Source organism: Populus alba, chromosome 14, assembly GCF_005239225.2.
Source record: "Populus alba chromosome 14, ASM523922v2, whole genome shotgun sequence".
Classification (NCBI taxonomy): Eukaryota; Viridiplantae; Streptophyta; class Magnoliopsida; order Malpighiales; family Salicaceae; genus Populus; species Populus alba.
In genome coordinates this window covers 8,667,266-8,688,398 of record NC_133297.1, presented here as the reverse complement: position 1 = coordinate 8,688,398, position 21,133 = coordinate 8,667,266, and the positions used below count along the sequence as shown (strand labels likewise).

General features: G+C 36.2%; 1 protein-coding gene across 1 annotated transcript; it reads right to left on the bottom strand.

Annotated features, from left to right (window-relative positions):
* Positions 1-56: 56 nt before the first annotated feature.
* Positions 57-3,772, bottom strand: LOC118041131 (protein S-acyltransferase 18). Its single transcript, XM_035048287.2, has 9 exons — positions 3,475-3,772; positions 3,040-3,153; positions 2,614-2,940; positions 2,470-2,538; positions 2,312-2,383; positions 2,059-2,187; positions 1,881-1,961; positions 981-1,142; positions 57-899 (listed from the first exon to the last, which is right to left on the bottom strand). The coding sequence occupies exons 1-9, from the start codon at positions 3,523-3,525 to the stop codon at positions 396-398; spliced, it is 1,509 nt and encodes a 502-aa protein (XP_034904178.1). The 5' UTR covers positions 3,526-3,772; the 3' UTR covers positions 57-395.
* Positions 3,773-21,133: the final 17,361 nt, after the last annotated feature.

Below are 21,133 nucleotides of genomic sequence, written 5' to 3'. Positions count from 1 at the left end.
CCGAAAGAACAACAGCACGGCTGGTACTTCTGAATCATTTTGGAATTTACTTCTGCTTGACAGAAAAGAGCCAAGTGCTTCAGTTTTCATGATAGGAGCAGGTAAACGCCTAAAAATGTACGACCTGTAAACTGAAGGACCCAGACTAAAAATAGAGAAGCACATTTGAGAGAAGAAGAAAATATTCCAGGGAAAGGATCATACACTTGGTGTCCTGCTTTCCAATGAAAAAAAGAATCTGTACTGAGTGCTCCAGGTAATACAAAATTCTTAAAGAAAGGAACAAAACACATGTATAGATTTAAACACTTCACTTAGAAACTCGTCTATAATACACTTAATTAATCGACAAATCTTTCTCAAAGGCTGAGAATTCGAGAAATCAAGCGCATAAACTATTTTGGGGAAGCCTCATGGGCATCTTCCTTCATAACAGAACATAAAACCTGCTTCGAAATATAGGTTTCAAGCTCCCTGGAAACTTCTGTCAACTTCAAATCAAAACTACTTCTATACTTGTTCTTTGGCGAAGGTATGAAGCCAGAAAACATGCTCTGGGAGCCAGAAAATCGCCTTCTTGGACTTGAGAACCTTCCGGGTGACACTGGGGCCCTCCCTTTGGAAACGAGTGGTGTTGAACCTGATTCCATAGTGGTCATATTCTTCTCTTGGTTCATCAAGGGTCCACATTTTGACTCCAAGGGTAGGGGCCTTAATGGTTGCTCTACTGGTTTCTGTTTCATAATCCTTTCTCTGGTCTTCTCGGCTGCTAGCAGAGCTTTCTCTTTGCTCAACTTGATTAGTTTCCATGGATTGATGCTTGCATGAAAGCCTTGTTTCTTGGTTAAGGTAGAAGACTCGGGATCTCTATCAATTCTTATTGACAGACTTGCAGGGTTCTGAAAAAAGATGAACCATGTATTAGGTTGATATTATCTCTTCTCAAAGTGCAATATCAAGGTAGGCAGTCTAACACGCACCTGATTTTCCCTATGACCACAAATAAAGCGTGAAACAATTGTTGATTTTTTAGGAGAGTCAAAATCCGAGTCTGAAGAGAAATCTGAATCATCAAATGGATCTAGTTCCATTGATTCGTTCACCTCTCTCATAGCCAGGATATAATCATATGTTCTCATTCCCTGCAGCAATAAATAATCAAAACACTAGTTTAGATTAGGGAAGCAATTAACATAAAAGTTTCATAGTGCAGTGCAGGACGAACTAAAAAAGTTTTGGTTTGTGTTGTTTCTAAATCTGAACCAGCACAAAAGGGCCCCGATTTGTTAGCATCCTTTAGTGTTCAGAAGGTAATCCTTTCAGTAGATCAATCCCTTATGGAACATGTTGTCACCTGACATGATGACAATCCTAATCCTTAAAATCTCGCTCAGAGATAGAAACTACTATGTAGAAGGTTGGCAAATCAAGAGAGTCCTCGCACCTATATTTGACATGATTCTCAACGCCAACCAACCAGATAAAAATTAGGAATTGATTTCCAGTCTACTTGTATGGTTTAAGGTAGCTGCATCTATCATGCGATGCATGAATCTGCCAAAAGAAACTGGGTTGCCGTTACTTCTAAACATGTGCCAGAACTATGAAAGTAATGGAAATTGTCATTTTCCTTGTATCTTGCATCTAGAAACACATTTTTGCGTTCCTAATACCAAGACAAGTGCTCGTTTTTTGAGGCTCCAACCCAACAACTCGTTTCTTGTTGAAGGAAGTGGGGGTAATTGGAAGCAGGCAGTAGAAATGAACAAAGAATAGCCAGGTGGATCACGTTTCTTAGCCATCAAGTCCTTGCTTTGCCTCACTAACCCAACATAAATGATGTTTTCAGTAATGGTTTCCAAGGCAAACATTATAATTACCTTGCGTATGAGAACCACGTGAAAAAAGAAAAGTTGTCCCATGGCTGCTGAACTATAAGCTGTCATTAAAACCAACAAAACCTGTAACATTGTGACAAGTAGAAACTAATGAATACCGACAATCAGATAAAAAATTATAAAACATCCACCGAAGAATGTAACATAAGCTATATATTACTGATACTGTGGCAAGAACCGCTCTTGGGAACTCTACTTGCAGCCTCCTCTCCAGCTCCCTCTCTATTCCTTTCTTATCAGTAAAACACCTCACGAATATGGCAGTGGCAGTTCCTCCTTCTATAATCAACTGTATAACAATTTGATTGAAAAAGCGCAAGTTCATTAGGAAACATAATTAGCTGTTTCTAGCAATCTAAAGACACAAACATAATTAGCTGTTTCTAACAATCTAATGACACAAAGCTACTGACCATTAACAAGACAAATATCATCAGAAGAATGAAAGTTGTGTAATTCCTCTTGCCAACACAGTTGTTTAGCCACTGGACCACAAAAATTTAACTTCATGAGAAACAAAGGCAGAAGATGATCATTAATTCAATCCTTAAAGAAACACCCAAATCCATACCCTGCAATGGTGATCAAATCCTTCAACGCACCTGTTACAGGTCCTACAGTGCTTACTGTGCTTCTTTACCTGAGACATATATATTGCAGTCAGCAATGTATTATCCAAATGAGATATTGTTAATTAATGTAAATATGCCCGGACCTCAAAATCACATAGCGAGCAATAAGATATGTCATCATCTTTCGGATCAGGTGAAACTGCATCATCCTTCATGACAAGTGGAAATGGAAGCAATGGCTCCATTTGAGCACTGACCTTTAAAGGGTCCAAATACTTTCTCCTTATAAAAGTTTTAAGGATCTTTCTTTCTATCCTTCTAAAAAACCTCACAAATATCTGACTCATTATAAACCCATAATTTAACTTTGAAAACCCATTTGATTTAGCTCTTTTCTTCTTTCTAAACCTGGTCTTATCAGTTGGATCAATGGCAATGCACCTAATAAACAGGAACATAACCGAAACTGCCTGAAAAAAAAAGGGGGAGAGAAATGAATCATGAGTTAATTTTTCGGCCAGTTTGTAAAGAAAGGACAGATTTTAGGCATGTTTTGACATCAACATTACCACAAAAGTAAAGATTGCAGTGACTGTAATTTCAGCAATTCTGTTTCCAAGGAAAAGTCCAAGGAATGCGTAGAAGGTCACAACCAGAAAACTGTAAACTGCCATTCCCACCATCTGCAATGCAACAATGAATATAATAATTGGATGGTTTAAACTTTAAACTGCACTGTGGCATTCAAAAATTAAGGAATTCAGCAGATGGGATATTCATATTTTTTTCATTTTTCAAGTACAAAGACAACAAGTTCCGTAAATGAGTAGTACGAAACTAGTGTTACTATTTATGGGTTGCTCGATCGAAGAAAAGGAAGAGCCTTTCTATATTCATTCAAGAACCCAACAAATATATATATTTATAATATTTTATATATAGTTTAAACAGTTAATTTTTCAGAATACAGAGAGGTTGAAGTTAAAAGAAAATGTGAGATGCACCTGTAAAGGGTGGAGAGGGCGTTGCCAGCCATGGCGCCTCATGAACATCATCTCTGTTTGGAGTTGTGTATTTCTTGTTGAAGTTTTTTAATCCGAAGTAAAAGCAGAGAAATTTGGGGTATAGTTTAAGCTGTGATCCATTGAATTTTTTACAGACTTTTGTCCTTGAGCGAGCTAAGCCCTATTACTGTTTAGATTTAGATCGCTTGCTTGAAGTTGACGCTCAAAGTTCAAAAAAATCGGAACAACTCTCTTCTCTAACGGTCGACTATTGGGGAGGGTATTTGAAATTTGAGCGGCTACTTTCAGATCTAGGTTGATCAAACGGTTCTCAGCAGCTAACTTAAAAACCCAAAAAACAAAAGAGATAAAAAAATAATAATATGGGACCCAATATAAATCACTTCTACATTATTAAAAACAGCTAACTCTTCAGTACTTTACTGTAGACTATAAGGTAATTTACTGTGGACTTCAACATTGTAATTATTATTTTGCTCTTTTCTGCACAAAGTTTTTGCTTTGCTTGCAGGGTTATAATGATAATTTTCTATGAGATATAAATATTATTTGTAAATTGATTATGAATATTTTAATAGATTATATTTTTATGCACAGTAGAATTATATAAATGCCCTTAAAAGGCAAAACGAAGTAGAAAGGCTCAAGAGCTTTTATGTATAATTGAAAGTAAAGAAAATTAAAGATGAGTCAAAGGTTATTTCAGTATTTTCTGTATGGCTTTTTTTTTTTTTTATACTCTATTTTTATTAAGGGAAAATTACTATTTTCATAAATAAAAATAATAATAAAAAAGAAAAATTCGTTGGCGCACTAACAAATGGACTCTATCATTACCCATCAGACGATATATGCAACAACCAAAATTTCCCAACCATTGTGTTGTCCGAAACGTCTAGTGATGGTGAAGCTTATGAGGTGGTGCGTGTTGCTCACATTATAATGGTTTTTTCTCTCTCTCTTTTTTTTTATTTCCTATCTTCACTTCTTGAAATTTGTGCTAGGTTAACCAAAAATCAAGGTTGTCCTCTCATTTATTTTGTCTTTCAATTATGATCATTTTTCTTTTGATCGGTCTTTCTTTGTTTTGAATTCTTTTTAAATTGCTTTTTTTTTTCCCTTTCAATTTCATCATTTTTCATTTGATTTTGTTTTGTTTTTATATCAGATTTGATACTAATTTTTTGGTTTTTTTTTAATCTTTTCTTGGTTTGTTTTTTTTTTTTCAATTTTGTTCTTCAACATTTTATTTCATTTTTTTTTCCAGAATAATACTTATTTTTTTAATTGCTATTTTTTTTTATCATTTTTAAATTTTTTTTCTTTCAATTAGTCCCTCAACAATTTGTTTCATTTGTTTTTTATCCAATTTTGGTCCTCATTCTTTTACTTATTTCTTTTTATATGATTTTTTAAATTTGTTTTTTTGTTTCAATTTCTCCCTCAACATTTTGTTTCATTTGCTTTTTTAATTCAATTTTGGTCATCATTCTCTTAGTTTCTTTTTGTTTATCATTTACTTATTTTATTTTTTGATTAAGTCTCTTATTATTTTCTTTCATTAGTTTTTACATAAAATTTAGTCCTCATTGTTTGGATTACTATTTGTTTTCTTTTTTATTTTTTGATGGTTAAGAGTTTTGTTCAAGATTTTTTTCTTTGTTTTCTATAGGGACATCTTGGTCTCATGACTAAAGTTACTGGTTTCGAAGATTAGTCCGATTTAGTTGTGACTTTTTTCTTACATATATATATTTTTTAATTTCTACCACTCACATTAGATTATTGGATCTTAAGCTTTCTATTTTTTCCTTTTTCTTCTTCCGGGGTTATCTCCGGTCATGTGCTAGTTAAGTTAACAAGGGTTGTTTTACATTTTTTTCAATGTTTTTATTTTTTTTTAATTTCATCTTCTGACGTTGGGTTATTGGGTCATGAGATTTCTTATTTTTTTATTTTTTTTCTATAAGGTTATCCCAAGTCACATGCTTTGTAGGTTAACTTAGTGTGACTCAAGTTTTTATCAATTGTTTTTATTTATTTATTTAGTTTTGATCCTTTTTTCTAGGTCCTTTTAAATAAAAATAATTCTCTTATTCCAATCTTATGTTGTGGGTGGTGGATTAGTAAAGTGAAGCTAAGTTGACTTAGGTTTTTTCCTTTCATGTTTTTTTTTTAATTATATTTTTTTTTTCAGTTTTATCATTTGAAATTAGCCTTGTTAGGCCTTGAACTTTTTTTTTTTTTTTCTTTCCTTCCTCTGGGGTTATCCTGGTTCATGTACTAGTTAAGTTAACCAACGTTCACTCAAGTTATCATCATTTGAATATCTTTTTTATGTTAGAAAAAAATTGATGGTGGTGTAGTGCGAACAAAAAATCTAGTTTCATGCTATTAGAAAATAAAAAGACCAAATATGGGAGAAATTTAATAACTCATGCACATATTATTCCATTAAGTACAAAATTTATAAACAAAATATATGAGATCTACCAAATATGTTAATTTATCCCCAAAAACAAGATAAATTAGGTTAAAAATATAAGAATGCTTCCTATTTTTCTATTCTTCTGCATCTCTTTGAATCAATTGAGTTTTTTTTTTTTTTTTCATTTCTTACCCATTCCGTAACCCCTTTCCTTTCCTTTTGACACCTCCTTTATATATCTAGCAAATCCATTTCTTTATAACGAACCAACATTACTTGTATGTTAGACTTATTCGTAATTTGCAGAGTCCGACTTGAAAGGATGGTCAGTGTTGGCCTGTTGGGGCAGTAGTAGATGGGTTCTATACTTCATCGAATAAAAAATTTACAATTCCTTACTCGTTTGATTTAATAGTGGAGATGCCTTTAGTGGTTACTTGAAAATAATGTTTTAAGTTTACCAAATAATAAGATAAATGGATGGTCCTTAATTATATCAACATTAGCTTTACGAGTCTGAGGGTTTAGAAACAAACTCTTAACTTTCAACTTCACATTTTACTATCCTTAATAAGCATCAATCCAACCTGAGACCATAGAATAAGGTGAAACAACTCTCGATTAACGTTAAAAAAACTGATGCCTTATTAAATAACTACTACTCATCAATGTTAAGAAAAAAAAAAAAAAAAACCTTTTGAAATTGACCTAGGAGTGCAACTCTTAGATCTGCAACCAACCAGTGGCAATCCTCTCACCTATCATTTCATTTATGAACTATATGTTGTCCTTTTAAATGAATACTTTTTATTTCCCATTTGAGGTGAAATCTCTAACTTACAACAATAAAGAATTATGGACATATGATGAGATTATAAGTCTAATTTACTAGATGTTTAAGTTGATCAGCCATGGAATTTCATTTTGGATTGCTTCACTCTAAGAGTTGGTCAATATGTGAACCTTAACAATAACCATTTTGCAAAAAATTATGGAATTTTAAGTATTTCCTTGTTCAAGTTAGCCTTTATCAGCATTTTCATGTCATCACTAAAACAATTATTTAACATGTTTTAAGCTTATCTATATTGATATAATTTAGAATTTTATATTCTTAGAATGTTTTGAGTCTCCTTCATCAATTGTACAAGTCGAGAAGGGTTTTCTTTTCTATCACTAAAGAAAGTTTGCAAATTTATATTAGATTTGATAATTTTTTAATCATCTAGTGGACTTTTTATGGTTGATAACCCATTAGCCTTCTGGCTATAATAGATTTTGGAACTTAATCTGGCAATTATTGCTGTTAAACTTGGCTTCTTAGAAAAAAATCATTTAAATGCTAATTAAAAAAAAGAGAAGAAAAATAAAATCTTATCAAGGATCCTAAGTGTTAGAATTTTAGTAGTTATGTCTAAAGTTCATTAATATTAGAGAGAGAGAGAGAGAGAGAGAGAGAGAGAGAGAGAGAGAGAGAGAGAGAGAGAGAGAGAGAGAGAGAGAGAGAGAGAGAGAGAGAGAGAGAGAGAGAGAGAGAGAGAGAGAGATTAATTAAGTCATTTAAGTATAATAAAAGATTGTGGAGGCTGCCAAATTCCCATATTCATACAAACTAACTACATTATTTTAAAAATGACATCCCCAATCTCACAAGCCCACTTATGCATAATTTGTTTAAGAGGAGAAGTTTTGTTTGGATTTAAATGAAGTTTTAAGGGTACCTATCATGATTATTCAAGAAAATGCAATTGCGTTTGTAAATCAGTCTTAATTGTTTGAGTTTTTTTTTTTGTGATGCATCACAATTGATTTGATATTTATATAGATTTTTTTTTATTTTATTATTATTACATGATAATTGATAAAAAAAGATGGAGGTGTATAAACAATTTAGAGATTTTAAATTTTGAGCAAGTTTCCATGCTAATCTAGGTTATGGGTTTGCGTTATAGAAAGAAAATCTATTACAACACATATACTTTTTGGTGTGAAGGTTTGATTCTATTGCTTATTTTGTTATAATTTGGGTTTTTAAGGTGTTTATGATATTTATGTTATTATTTGATAAATTTGATCCATAATCAATTACTAATTTAATTATCAAGAAATATTATTTTCTTGAGATAAAAGAAAATATAAAAAGATGGTTGGATTTGTTTTTAATTTGTTGAAGAAGTATTTAGGAACCAAAAAGACAATGTAAGAGAGGAGCCTGGTGGTCCTTCAGATGGCTCAGATCTTATGAGCGAATAGAAAGTTTAATTTATATTGGATCTTACCTTAATCACATGCCGCCATCTATTCTCTTGAAGAGAAATTTTGTTTCAAACCCTGGTTTGAATAGGAGAAGCATGCCATGTTAATGTGCCTTGGATGATCCACAACTCAGAATCAGGCACTGATGAACATATTGAACTATCCATGTGGCTAAGAGCTCTCTCAGTAGACACAATAATACAAAAAATATTTTTTAAAATCACTTATGAAAAAAATATTAATGTTTTTTTTATTATACATTTATTTTTTCCTTTAATGCATGTGGCATAACAGCATTAAATACCCAGAAATAGTAATTACTTTATAAACTAATAATAAAAACTTTCAATAAGTTTAATATAAGGAAATAAGGTTTTTAATTAATGATATGTAAATCATATTATACAAAAACAACCCTAAAATCTCGAACCAATTGACAAGTTAGGAAATATAAAAGAACAAATACAATCAATTACACAAGAGCACATATAAATTTTTTAATGGAAGGATCCTCAAATCAAGAAAAATCCTTAAATTAAGCAACAAAAGACACTACAGATCCTTAGCCTCAATTCAAGGATGTAAAAACTATTGTATTTTATGTTTTTACTCTATAACGAACAACCTTTATTCTAGGATACTTACTTAAAATAGCCTTTGTAAATTCCTATTTATTTTTCATACAAATAATTGTAATTTATATGTGTGAAACATCTGTCAAAACTAAGTAGTAATATAGTTAAATTTTAACCCCTGCCATCTGATCTCCATTCCATCATCTCCAACAAATAAATCTTGTATTACACTTAATATATCTACTCAAATAAACAAAAAACTCACACCATTAACATTTTCTCAACGGCGTGCCCAATTTAAAGCCTTTATAATTGGATATAACCTACTTGATTATGTCACATGTGATAATTATTACCCATATCTAATCGATTCCTCCATTACTAATCCCTAAAATACTCATTATATAAGACAAGATAAACTTATCTTAAGTGCCATTTTGACATCTACTGCACCCACAATCACCCTATTTATTTTTACTGCAACAACATTTCAAAAAGCATGACAAAAATTTCATACTATGTATACGAGCAAATCTCGCACGTGGGCAATACAATTGAAGAAGAATCTCATAATAATTAAGAAATGGAATTAGACAATTAAAGAATACACATATAGTAAAAACTCTAGCAGATGAAATCTTTCTTATTGATCATCCCATTTTAGAGGATGATTTAACCTTGAACATCCTTAATGGACTGGGAAATGAATCCCATAGAATCGTAACACCCATACGTGCAAGAGAAAAGCCACTAGCATTCAAGAAACTTTATGATCTTCTTGTTGAGTATGATACTTGCCTCTTCCGCTTTGAATTCATAACTTAACAACTAATTGCATCGGCCAACTACTTAAATCGCCAACCTAGATTTTCATTTTATGGCCAAGACTCCAAAGGTTATTAAAAAACTTGGTCTAGTCAAAATGATGGCTCTCCACGACAAGACTCTACTTAAAAATCTCATCATCAATCTAGAGGCCCGAATAATAAATATAAGATTGATAGGTAGTGTATTAAAAATACACTTTAAAGTGTTAATTTTGTGAGTAGTTAGACAACATATTCAAATATCACCCACGTCTATATATTTTTGAACCCACTGCCAATTATGCTGCAATTTCACATTTAAATGACATAAAATGTCTTATTGATTCAGAGGCTTCACACAACATCACTGGTGATTTGACTAATTTATTTGTTCACTCTGAATATAATGATATTGATGAAGTTATCATAGGTGACTGTTCAAGTTTGCTTATCTCCCACGCGTACTTTTCAATTAAATCATACTATCTGTTTTTCTAATATAGAAAAAAAATATCATTATAGTCCATCAATTTACCTCACAAAACAATGTTTTTTTTTTTTGTTGAAATGCATCCCTTGTTTTTTCTTATTAAAGATCGGATCATGAGGGTGATTCTACTCAAAGGCACTTGTGAAAATGGTGTTTACACTCTTCTGAAATCACTAGTGAAGACTTCTGCTAAAATGGTTGTAAATATGCATGAATGAACATCAATAGATGGGTGACATAAATGTCTTGTACACTCGCTTTAAAAAATTATTCATCATCTTATTACAAGTGTTTTCACTTGTAATTAAAAAAGAAGAACATGGCTCTCATCTTTGTACCTCATGTTCAATTAATAAAGCACATAAACAACCATTTCAGACCAATAGTTTTCAAAGTCATGCCTCACTTGATTTAATTTACACTAATGTTTAGGGTCCCTCAAATCCAATTGGTGTTGATGGATCAAGGTAGTATTTGATTTTGGTTGATCATTTTACAAAATGTATATGGTTTTATCCAATGAAAATGAAATCTAGGGTCAACATAATATTTCCTCAATTTAAGTATTTTGTCAAAAATAGATTTCAATAAAAAAAAATAAAAAGCATATACTCAAATTATGGTGGTAAATTTGTTGCATTAAATAAATGGTTTTGCACACATGGTATAAATCATTACACTACTACTCATCACACAACACAACAAAATGATGTATCCTTGCATTTTCATTGTCATTTGGTAAAAATGGCTCCTACCCTTTCACATGATGCATCTTTAACTCTCTCATATTGGTTTTATGCTTTTTCAACAATAACCTACCTTATAAACAAATAACTAACACCCCTTTTATATAACAAATCACCCTTTGAAGCATTATTTCATCAACCACCAAACTACCTTAAACTAAAAAAATTTGCTTATATTTCTCCCTCATCGGGCCTCATAACACAAATAAGTTGCAGCCTAAGGCAATTATTATTCCCCAACCCAAAATGCATATAAATGCCTTGACCCAAAAACCCAAAAACTCCTTCTATCTAGGCATGTTCTATTAAAAAAAAAAAGCCAAAAACATCCTCACTCTTATTGAATTGAAAAACATGAACCAACTTTATCTCCTTCATCCACGACAGTTATGCCACTCATCACTATGTAATCTTTGTCAAAATCACCACCAGTGACATCAAGAGGTAACACCATTTCCACATCATCTTCAGGAAGCTGCTCTACCTCCCATTCTTTTAATTTTCAAGATATACAATCCTTAAATTCATGCCATAATTCCTCTTAGTCATGTCAATATTTTCCTTCTCCTCTACCCTCACACACCACTCAAGCCTTAGAAAACATGATAGCTTAAGATGCATATCACATTGATCCACCTCTATTTGATTCTCACTGAACCCATAAAATGACCAATCGATCAATGAATAACATTTATGAACCTAAACAATAAAATTCAGTGACTAAACACCCACTACTATCAATTATTAAACCAACATGTATAACCCAATCACTTTGCAATCCACACTAGAAACAAGCTACATCAGATGAACTCATTGCCCTTATTTATTATGGTACATGGAGCCTTGTTTCCCCACCCAAGAATTGCAATCATGTTAGGAGAAAATGGGTATTTCATGTGAAATGAAAATCGGATGGGTCAGTTGGTTATTTTAAAGCGAGGCTTGTTTCTAAAGGCTTTCACTAACACAAAAGGCTAGATTACAAAGAAACGTTTAGCTTAATTATGAAACTTGTTACCATTAGAATTGTCTTGACAATGGTGATAATTTATGGGGTGGTTCTTAAGATTGTCGCACCCTAAAAAAAAAAATATCAGCGCGCGGCATCGGCTGGCGATTTAAGTCTCGTTGTTTTTGCTCGTTTTTGGTTCGTTGGAGTCGCCACCTAGTAATTGATTTCGGGCTACTAGGAAACCGGATGTACTGGTCTTGTCAGAGATTCGCGGGTACGGGACTGGTTGTGGTTAGGGAAGGTATTAGCACCCCTAACGCACCCTACCTGAGGTAAGCTGCTTCGTGGCTTTGACGTGTTAAAGAAGTTTTAATAATTGTCTTTTCATCGGAAATTAGAAATATCACTTACGTATAAGTTAATAATTCTTAACCGTGATCCGATCAAAATATTAAATTCTTCTTTAATAGATTTGCAATTTTATCCTAAAAAATACATAAAGAAATAAATAAAATAACAAATTCATAAAACAAATACAAACACACACATACACTTTCACTATTTTTTTTTTCTTTTTTTTTTTCTTTTTTTTTTCTTTTCTTTTACATCCACTATACAAATACAAATACAAAATACAAATTCAAATTAAATAAATAAAAATTACATTAATTAATTTAAAAATTACAAAACAGTCCTTAAAACTCCAGAAATTTGCAGGCAAACCCTTCTGCAAGCCGAAGCAGTGTGCAGGAACAGTGGCGGCGCGTCCTCCCACGCGCCCCCGCCACTGGCGGCGCGTGGGTTCACGCGCCGCCGCAAGAAAAAACACTGCAACAGTGGGGCTGGATCGACTTCTTCCCATCATCCTTTCGTTGCCGGCGGTGTGAAGTAAAGCCACCTGCAAAGTCAAGAACACGCAACCACAGTAGATTTTAGATTTTATTTCCGTTTTCTTTAAATCTGCTTCGGTTTTTTCTTTTCATCAGATCAACTTCTCCTTTTCTTCTTCTCGGTTTCGGATCTGTTTCTTCTACAGATCGGTCTGTTATGGGTTTCTTCTTCTTCTCCGGTGGCAGATCGGTCGTGGAGGAGGAGCTGTCGGTGGTCGCTGGGTTTCGTCTTCTTCTCCTCTGCTTCGGGTGGCAGATCGGGCGGTTGCTCCGTGGCTGCTGAAGTTGTTGTTCGGTGGCCGGTTGAAGGCAGTGGAGCGGGCGAAAGTGTTGCCCCGGCGCTGCTGTTCGGCCGTCGCTGAGGAAGGAAATCGAAGGGGAAGCAGTCATGGCTGAGGAGGGTGAGGGGGTGGCGGCCGGTTCTCCTGAGGGAGAAGAAAAGGATGGTGGCCGGCTGAAAGAAGAAGAGCTTGTGTCTGTTTTGGGAGAGGATCAAAGTCAGATCGGGTTGATGCTGTTTTGGTGGAGGTTCAGATGGCTGGAAAAAAAATCAAAAACAGTGGGGAGCGCCGGATTGAAGCTTGAGGCGACGGCTGGTATAAAAAAAAATCAAATGTAAAGGCGGGGGGGGGGGGTGTTCAGGTGTGTTGCTGGTGAGCGGCTGGAAAAAAAATCAAAGAAAAAGGGGGTGGCCGGTGCTGATTTGTTATGGGTGAGGGGTGAGTGAGCAGCTGCCGAGTGTTGATGGCTGGCGGCTAAGGAAGGAAAATGGTGACGAAGGGGAAAACCCCAACGGGCTCCAAGCCAGGGGAGACGGCGGCTGTAAATTGGGAAAGAAATGGTGGGGGTCCTTGGCTCTCTGGTGCTGGGAGAGCAAAATCCAAGGACCCCCCGGGGAACAAAAATTCAAAACCAGTGGGGGCGCCGCCGGCTGTTTTTTTTTTTTTGTGAGTAGGGAGAAAAGGTGGGTTTTAGGGTTTTTTGTGTTTTTTTTTTTGAATGTGTCAAAATTGCCCCCCCTTTGTTTGAGTTAAAGACCAGTATTTATAGGCAAAAATGTTGCTAGGTTTTTCAACTTGGTCCCTCAACTTCTTTCTTTTTGTAAATTTTGATTTTTCTTATTTTTTTGTATTTTTTGAAACGAGCAATATCAACGTCGACTCAAATGCGGAAAATCAATGATTTAAAAATGATGCGTGAAAAGTCGAACACGTTTGAAAATCTTTTAACAATTTAAATTCTTTTTTAGACGACGTTAAAAATGCTAAAATGATGAAAATATATTAAAAAAACATATTTTTTGGATTTTCATTGTTTTTCTCTATTTTTGGATTTTTTGAAAATATATCAAAAACATGGGTCAAAAATTGGGTAGCAACAGATGCCCCCTCTTTACAATGCTTACGAAGCAAAACTCCTCAAAATTTTGCATAGTAAGCTTTGTAAAGAAAACAAAAGGAAAATGATTTCATTATCTTGGGCGACCTGCCCACACACTCACACTGATCTATTTTCACGGGCGACCTGCCCACACATACTCACCCTAGTCTATTTTCACGGGCGACCGACCCACACTCTCCCAATAGTCTATTTTCACGGGCGACCTGCCCACACATTGGGTTTACCTGAGATCCCATCTGGCGACCTCATTCAACTGGAACGAAATATGCGTAACTCGGTTAACCTGAAATCCCATCTGGCGATTCCCTTTAACCAAAGCTACATGAGATCCCATCTGGCGACCTCATTCTGGAGCTAAACTGTGTGTAACTCGGTTAACCTGAAATCCCATCTGGCGATTCCCTTTAACCAAAGCTACATGAGATCCCATCTGGCGACCTCATTCAATGGAACGAAATATGTGTAACTCGGTTAACCTGAAATCCCATCTGGCGATTCCCTTTAACCAAAGCTACATGAGATCCCATCTGGCGACCTCATTCTGGTCTCATTGTACGGGTGACGAACCCTAGTGCTGGTCTCATTGTACGAGTGACTAACCCTATGGTGGTCTCATTGTACGGGTGACGAACCCTATGGTGGTCTCATTGTACGGGTGACGAACCCTAGAAAAATGCTGGTCTCATTGTACGGGTGACTAACCCTGTGGTGGTCTCATTGTACGGGTGACGAACCCTATGGTGGTCTCATTGTACGGGTGACGAACCCTAGAAAAATGCTGGTCTCATTGTACGGGTGACTAACCCTGGAAAAATGCTGGTCTCATTGCATGGGTGACCGACCCAAAGAAAAATGTTGGTCTCATTGTATGGGTGACCGACCCAAAATGGAAAAAATGTGAAGAAGTGTGGTCATTGTAATGGGTGACCTATCCATGTGGAAAGAATATGAAAAGGTGGTCTCGTTGCGATGGGCGACCTACCCAAATAGAAAGAATGTGATGTGCGGTCTCATTGTAATGGGTGACCTACCCAAAAATGGAAAAATATGAAGTGTGGTCTCATTGTAATGGGTGACCTACCCAGATGGAAAAAATATGATGAAGTGTGGTCTCATTGTCATGGGTGACCTACCCGGATGGAAAAAATGTGAAAAACGCGGTCTCATTGTCATGGGTGACCAACCCAGGTGGAAAGAATGTGAAAAAAATAGTCTCATTATGATGGGTGACCTACCCAGATGGAAAGAATATGAAGTGTGGTCTCATTGTAATGGGTGACCTACCCAAAAATGGAAAGAATATGAAGTGTGGTCTCATTGTAATGGGTGACCTACCCAAAAATGGAAAAAATATGAAATGTGGTCTCATTGTAATGGGTGACCAACCCAGATGGAAAAAATATGATGAACAGTCTCGTTGTGATGGGCGACCTACCCAAATAGAAAGAATATGAAGTGCGGTCTCATTGTAATGGGTGACCTACCCAAAAATGGAAAAAATATGAAGTGTGGTCTCATTGTAATGGGTGACCAACCCAGATGGAAAAAATATGAAGAACGCGGTCTCATTGTCATGGGTGACCAACCCAGGTGGAAAGAAAGTGAAAAAAAAAAAAAAAAATGGTCTCATTATGATGGGTGACCTACCCAGATGGAAAGAATATGAAGTGTGGTCTCATTGTAATGGGTGACCTACCCAAGAAAAATGTTGGCGAGGGCTCAAAGGCGCACTCGAAATGAGGTAGGGTTAGAAAACGCGCTACCTGAGAAGTGAGGGCTCAACGACGCACTCGAAATGAGGTAGGGTTAGAAAAACGCACTACCCGAGATGATAGCTCAAAGGCGCTCACAAAAAGAGGTGAGAGCTCAAAGGCGCACTCAAAATGAGGTAGGGTTAGAAAACACACTACCAAAAGATGATGATGAAACACCGACCTGACAATGTTAAAAGCAATGCATTATGATCAATATGCATGTATACTTACCTGAGAAAAATATAGGTCCCCCCCTCCTTGATGCTCCATCGTCATAGGGTTCCCTTGTTTGCATCCCAAGGCTTTCTTTGTTCTTCCGAGGCATTGACTCATTCATGTACTGGTCATCCACTCAGCTGTAAACGCAGTGCCCATCCCGGGCTGTCTTTGACAATTACTGCTTGCATCGTTCATCAAGCTTGACCCTGCCCCCAAGTGTGGTACTGCTTGATTCATTATGAAGGATTTTCTCTCCTGGCTTCTTCTGAGAATTATCCTCTGATTGATTGTGTGCATCATGCTAATACCCATCAAGATTGTTAATCAATCATGAACTTGCCTCTAGTTGAAACAGTACTCTTCAAGTACATGTTATCATCAACCTTCTTGGAACTCATTCAGTCATCCAGTCATGCATCTCATAGCTTGCAGTACAAAGGCTCATGGTTGTATGCTCAGTGCTCTTCTCATAGACTCCTTTCAACTCTTCTAATCAGATTGTGAAAAGAAATGCCTCGGCCTCATCAATGATGCTACTTCTATCACCCATACTCATGCGGTGAAGTGCTCATCTGGCTTCAAAACAAATTGTCCCACACAGTCAGTCTTCGGGGTGGGTGCCTTTCTGACATTCATTCAATGCAGTTGCGTGGTAACGTCTGTCGATAACCATGTTTCAAAGGATGACAATATGAGATTGTCCTTCAAGTGCATCATTGTTCCACAGTCAGTCTTGGTGGTGTGCATATGTTCGATGTTCATTCAAATGCACTCACCCGATAACATCTGTCAGGAGTCATAGCCATGTTTCAGAGGGTGACCCAAGATGGAGATATGAAAATATCCTTTAAGTGCAGCGTTGCTCATCAATTGCTGCTGAAGTTCACTGAATCATGGATTGTCTTTGAACAACATTGCCCCAGCAATGATATGAATGCTCGTTCATCAGTTTATACTCAATGATGTTTTCCTTTGTCATTGTCAGATGATAATCATAACTTTCCGGGACTTTGATGACTCATCATCTGATTCTTTCTTTGCCCCCAGCTGATCTGGATACTGTTTGTTTTCCTTCTTAAGGTCCACTGTATTGCCCCCAGCTGCTCAACTTTTCAAGGAGTGTCGAGGACTTCAATGTCATTTCTATCAACGATTTTGCATACTCAATCGATGTTCTTCTGTGTTTGATAATCTTCCTTGTTCTGGAATCAACTCTCATATTTCAAAGATCATGTCTATTCAAAGTCTAGTTTGTTGAAATGAAATCAAAGATGCCCTTTTTTGGAAATCTTTTGAAAATCAAGCTTTTTGATCAAAGACCCAACACACGTTATTCGAAATATATAGTCCTTTGATTGTCATGCATTTTGAAAACAGAAATTGACCCAATGTAGGATTAAGAATGGCTTTTTTCCATGGTTCTTTGTATCAATTTGAATCCTTGATGTTGGGTATATCATTTAATAGTCTATGATGAGGTGACCTTTGCATGAATTTCAAAAAAACAAAAATGCTCAAGTCAAAACTCCGGCTTTATCAAGAAAGGTTGTTTCTCTTCTTATAACTTGTTTTATCAGCATGCATAATAACCAATAGCTTAATTCATGAAGTCACGACCCTTATGGAAAAACTCTTCAAATTTTGAGAGCGCCATTTATCGGTTCAAATTGCTTGCTTGATTAAAAAGGGCTTTTAAAAGCACGTAATGCAGGCTATGGTTCATGGCTATGAAAGAAAGGAATTTCACAGGCTCAAAAGGTGTTTGAGGGTTTCAAAGACCTAGGATCAACATCAACTATTCATCAACTCTTTTCTATTGTTGTCTTTGTAGAGGAAACGACATATAACCTTGTTAACCTCAAAGTTCAGACTTTTCTTAACATAAGTTATAATGCAAATCCACCTTTCCTTGATGAATAACCAACCTTAATCATCTGATAACATCAAAAGCTTTATAATGGACACCAAAAGTCACGTTTATAGCTTAGTCTTTTCTGGTATTGACTTTTGTTGTGCATTTCCTTGATTGAAATTTCTTTTGCTCTTCATAGACTTGATAGGCGTTCTCCTTCCTTTATCTTTGACTTGTATTTAAGTGAGGGCAATTTCAACTTCCTTTTTTTCCATTCTCTTTCTTTTTTTTCATAGCCTTCCTCAAAATTTTCTTATATGCCCCTAGTCTATGTGTTTTCTTTTAGCTCTCTCTCAATCATTGGACCTTTGTTCTAAGCCTTCCCCTTTATCCATTAATTATATCAATGTCTTCAAAATATCTCTCATTTGCCCCCAGTATGGGGTGTGATCCTAGTCAGGGTTTCTTTTTTGAAAGAAAATATTTTACCAGGCTCAAAATGGGACTGCAAGGGATATAATCTTTAGAAAGTGAAGGGATATCAAAGATGGCCTTTTCTCATTTCAAGCAAGGTCGGTTAAAACCGATAAATTTTGACCTCATCCAGTGTAATGATTGGGACTTGTAAGAATCATGATTCACGAGTCCATAACTACCAAATCCACTACATGTCATTATGCATACTGCTAAAACTTAGCTAAATGATGTGTGGTTCAATTTCAGGAGGTATGAGTTCAAAATTGTTTAGTCACCTCATGTCATTTTCAAGTATAGAGTCATTTCTGTAATCAAAACACTTTTAATCTTCCGGATTGATTAACCTTTATCGCATGTTGGAGTTTGATCAAAATATTTTGTCAGGATAAAATGCTAAACATTTGTTGATTTCAAAACAACAAAGAGACAAAAGCAAGGCATGTTTCGTTGAAGGATTAGAGGTGATCCCAAAACAAAATGCAGAATTCCATAACAATATGATTGATTGTTCATCACCATTCTCGAATAAGCTTTTCTAGCAATATCTGTGTTTAGCAAAGCATTTTCGATCACATGTGATCCTGAAGTTGTTCGGGGAACAATATAGACAGTGACACCCTTCTTCAACGACTCCACCTGTCTCTTGCTCACCAACTTTCAGACTCCATTCTTGCAATTCTTGAAACTGTTCACTTGAAATGGTTGAGGACCCCACCATGACATCACATCTCTTATCTGGATTATACCACCTAGAAATTGGTGGTTGCATGGGATTTGTCGGAGTCAAGCAAAAATTCTAGAATCTGGCAAATGTTGGTCGACAAACTTAAATGGCAGAGGGATGTCCCATCTTGGCAAACACATTTGAGCAATTGATACTACCGTGAGACCCGGCTATACCACATAATTAAGGGTTCACACCGTCGAAGTCATCTCTTGATTCACCTCTCATCATTGTTATGGAATCCATGACAGAACCTTCAATCTTTCCCCTCTTCATAACATGTTCAATTCTTCGATAAATCCTCACAACATCATGTCAATCTTCCGATGTTGTTGTTTTAGGATTGTTGGAAACCCCTCAATAGCTAGGTAAATCTTGGCAGCGCACAAAGAACAAAAGCATGTGGAGTCCCACGTTGTCAAAATTGGAAGAGAACCCGGTGAATCTACAACATCTTCTATTTCCTCTTTGATTCCTTACTGATGGTGCAGCAAACAACCCTTTTGTGTTTTAATGCCGATATTGGAAGGAAACAATTATGGACAATGTGAAACCACTGCATCCCTTCTTGGATTTCCCATTTGCATATCCACAAACAGATTCCGGTCGAGAGATCTCTACTACGTTGAAATTTGATGTCTGCTCATGTTTTTCAAACCAAACTCGACTCCTCTGTCTACTACAAAGTTTTGCTCGTGCCACACGTAGAAGTTCAGTGTCTTATCATGGTTTTTCAGACCAACATCTTGTGCCGCTGAAATGGAATTGAGCTCATAATTGGGGTAGCTTCAAAGAAGACTAATGCACCATGTACAGGAGACCGGTAATTGTTTGGTTCCATTAGATGATGTGGAGGCGATGAACATTTAACAATGCAACTGGATAAGAACCAGAGTTGTCATTAGTTGATGACTGAAGGCGTTGTTGCTTTTGTTCATGACGAAAAAGGAGAGATACAGCTTCAATTAGATGTGAACAAGCAGGGTTCCCACAGAAGACTGTGCAGATATTCTCTTTCCATTTGATGCTCAACACTTGTTCGAGCAGATCTGAGTCCAGCTACTTCACATTTAATGCTCTCAACCTTAATCTGATAATTCGCCTCTATCTGACATCTTTCTTCACCTCCATCATTTTTCTCCAATCACTTGCAGCACAGCTTGTGCGGGGGACCTACCTTTCAACCCGGTTCATGTATGATAAATGTATGAATATGTAATCTATATGATGAACTCACCCTTCGAGAGGTGACAATATGGTCGTAACTCTTGTATGATGGACAAGAATCATGATTTTTGCCCAAACTCTACAATGAAAATTTTCGGAGCAACGGCCAATGTGTCACCCACAAGTCTTGAGGTCAAGATGCTTCAAGAAGGGTTTGCCCTTATGCAAAAAAAACGATGGCACATACAACCTAAGGACAGGTTCTATTCATTATGTGAACATGAGTAGGTTTTCTATCTGGTCTCAAAAGGGTCTCATATCTGCCCAGTGACGTTCTTCGTAAAGACAATATGGGGGCGTTGCAAGGAATGGTTAAGGCACATATACCCACCATTACCAAGCAGGCACTCAGATATGAGTTGGGTGTTTCACGCATCTGAACCCTGACCAATAGTCTTAGGGCAGATCGCTAGTTCCCCACCTAACCTAGAAGCTTGTGTGTGCTTTTAAAAATAAATACAGGTGATGCATGAGACAATTCTATAAAATGCATGGAAATAAATATTAACAAAAAGATAAAAATGCAAAAACTTAAACACATCAAATACACAAAGCTTAGTCCAATAATCGAAAAAATACCTTCCCCAGCGGAGTCGCCATTCTGTCGCACCCCAAAAAAAAAATATCAGCGCGCGGCATCGGCTGGCGATTTAAGTCTCGTTGTTTTTGCTCGTTTTTGGTTCGTTGGAGTCGCCACCTAGTAATTGATTTCGGGCTACTAGGAAACCGGATGTACTGGTCTTGTCAGAGATTCGCGGGTACGGGACTGGTTGTGGTTAGGGAAGGTATTATCACCCCTAACGCACCCTACCTGAGGTAAGCTGCTTCGTGGCTTTGACGT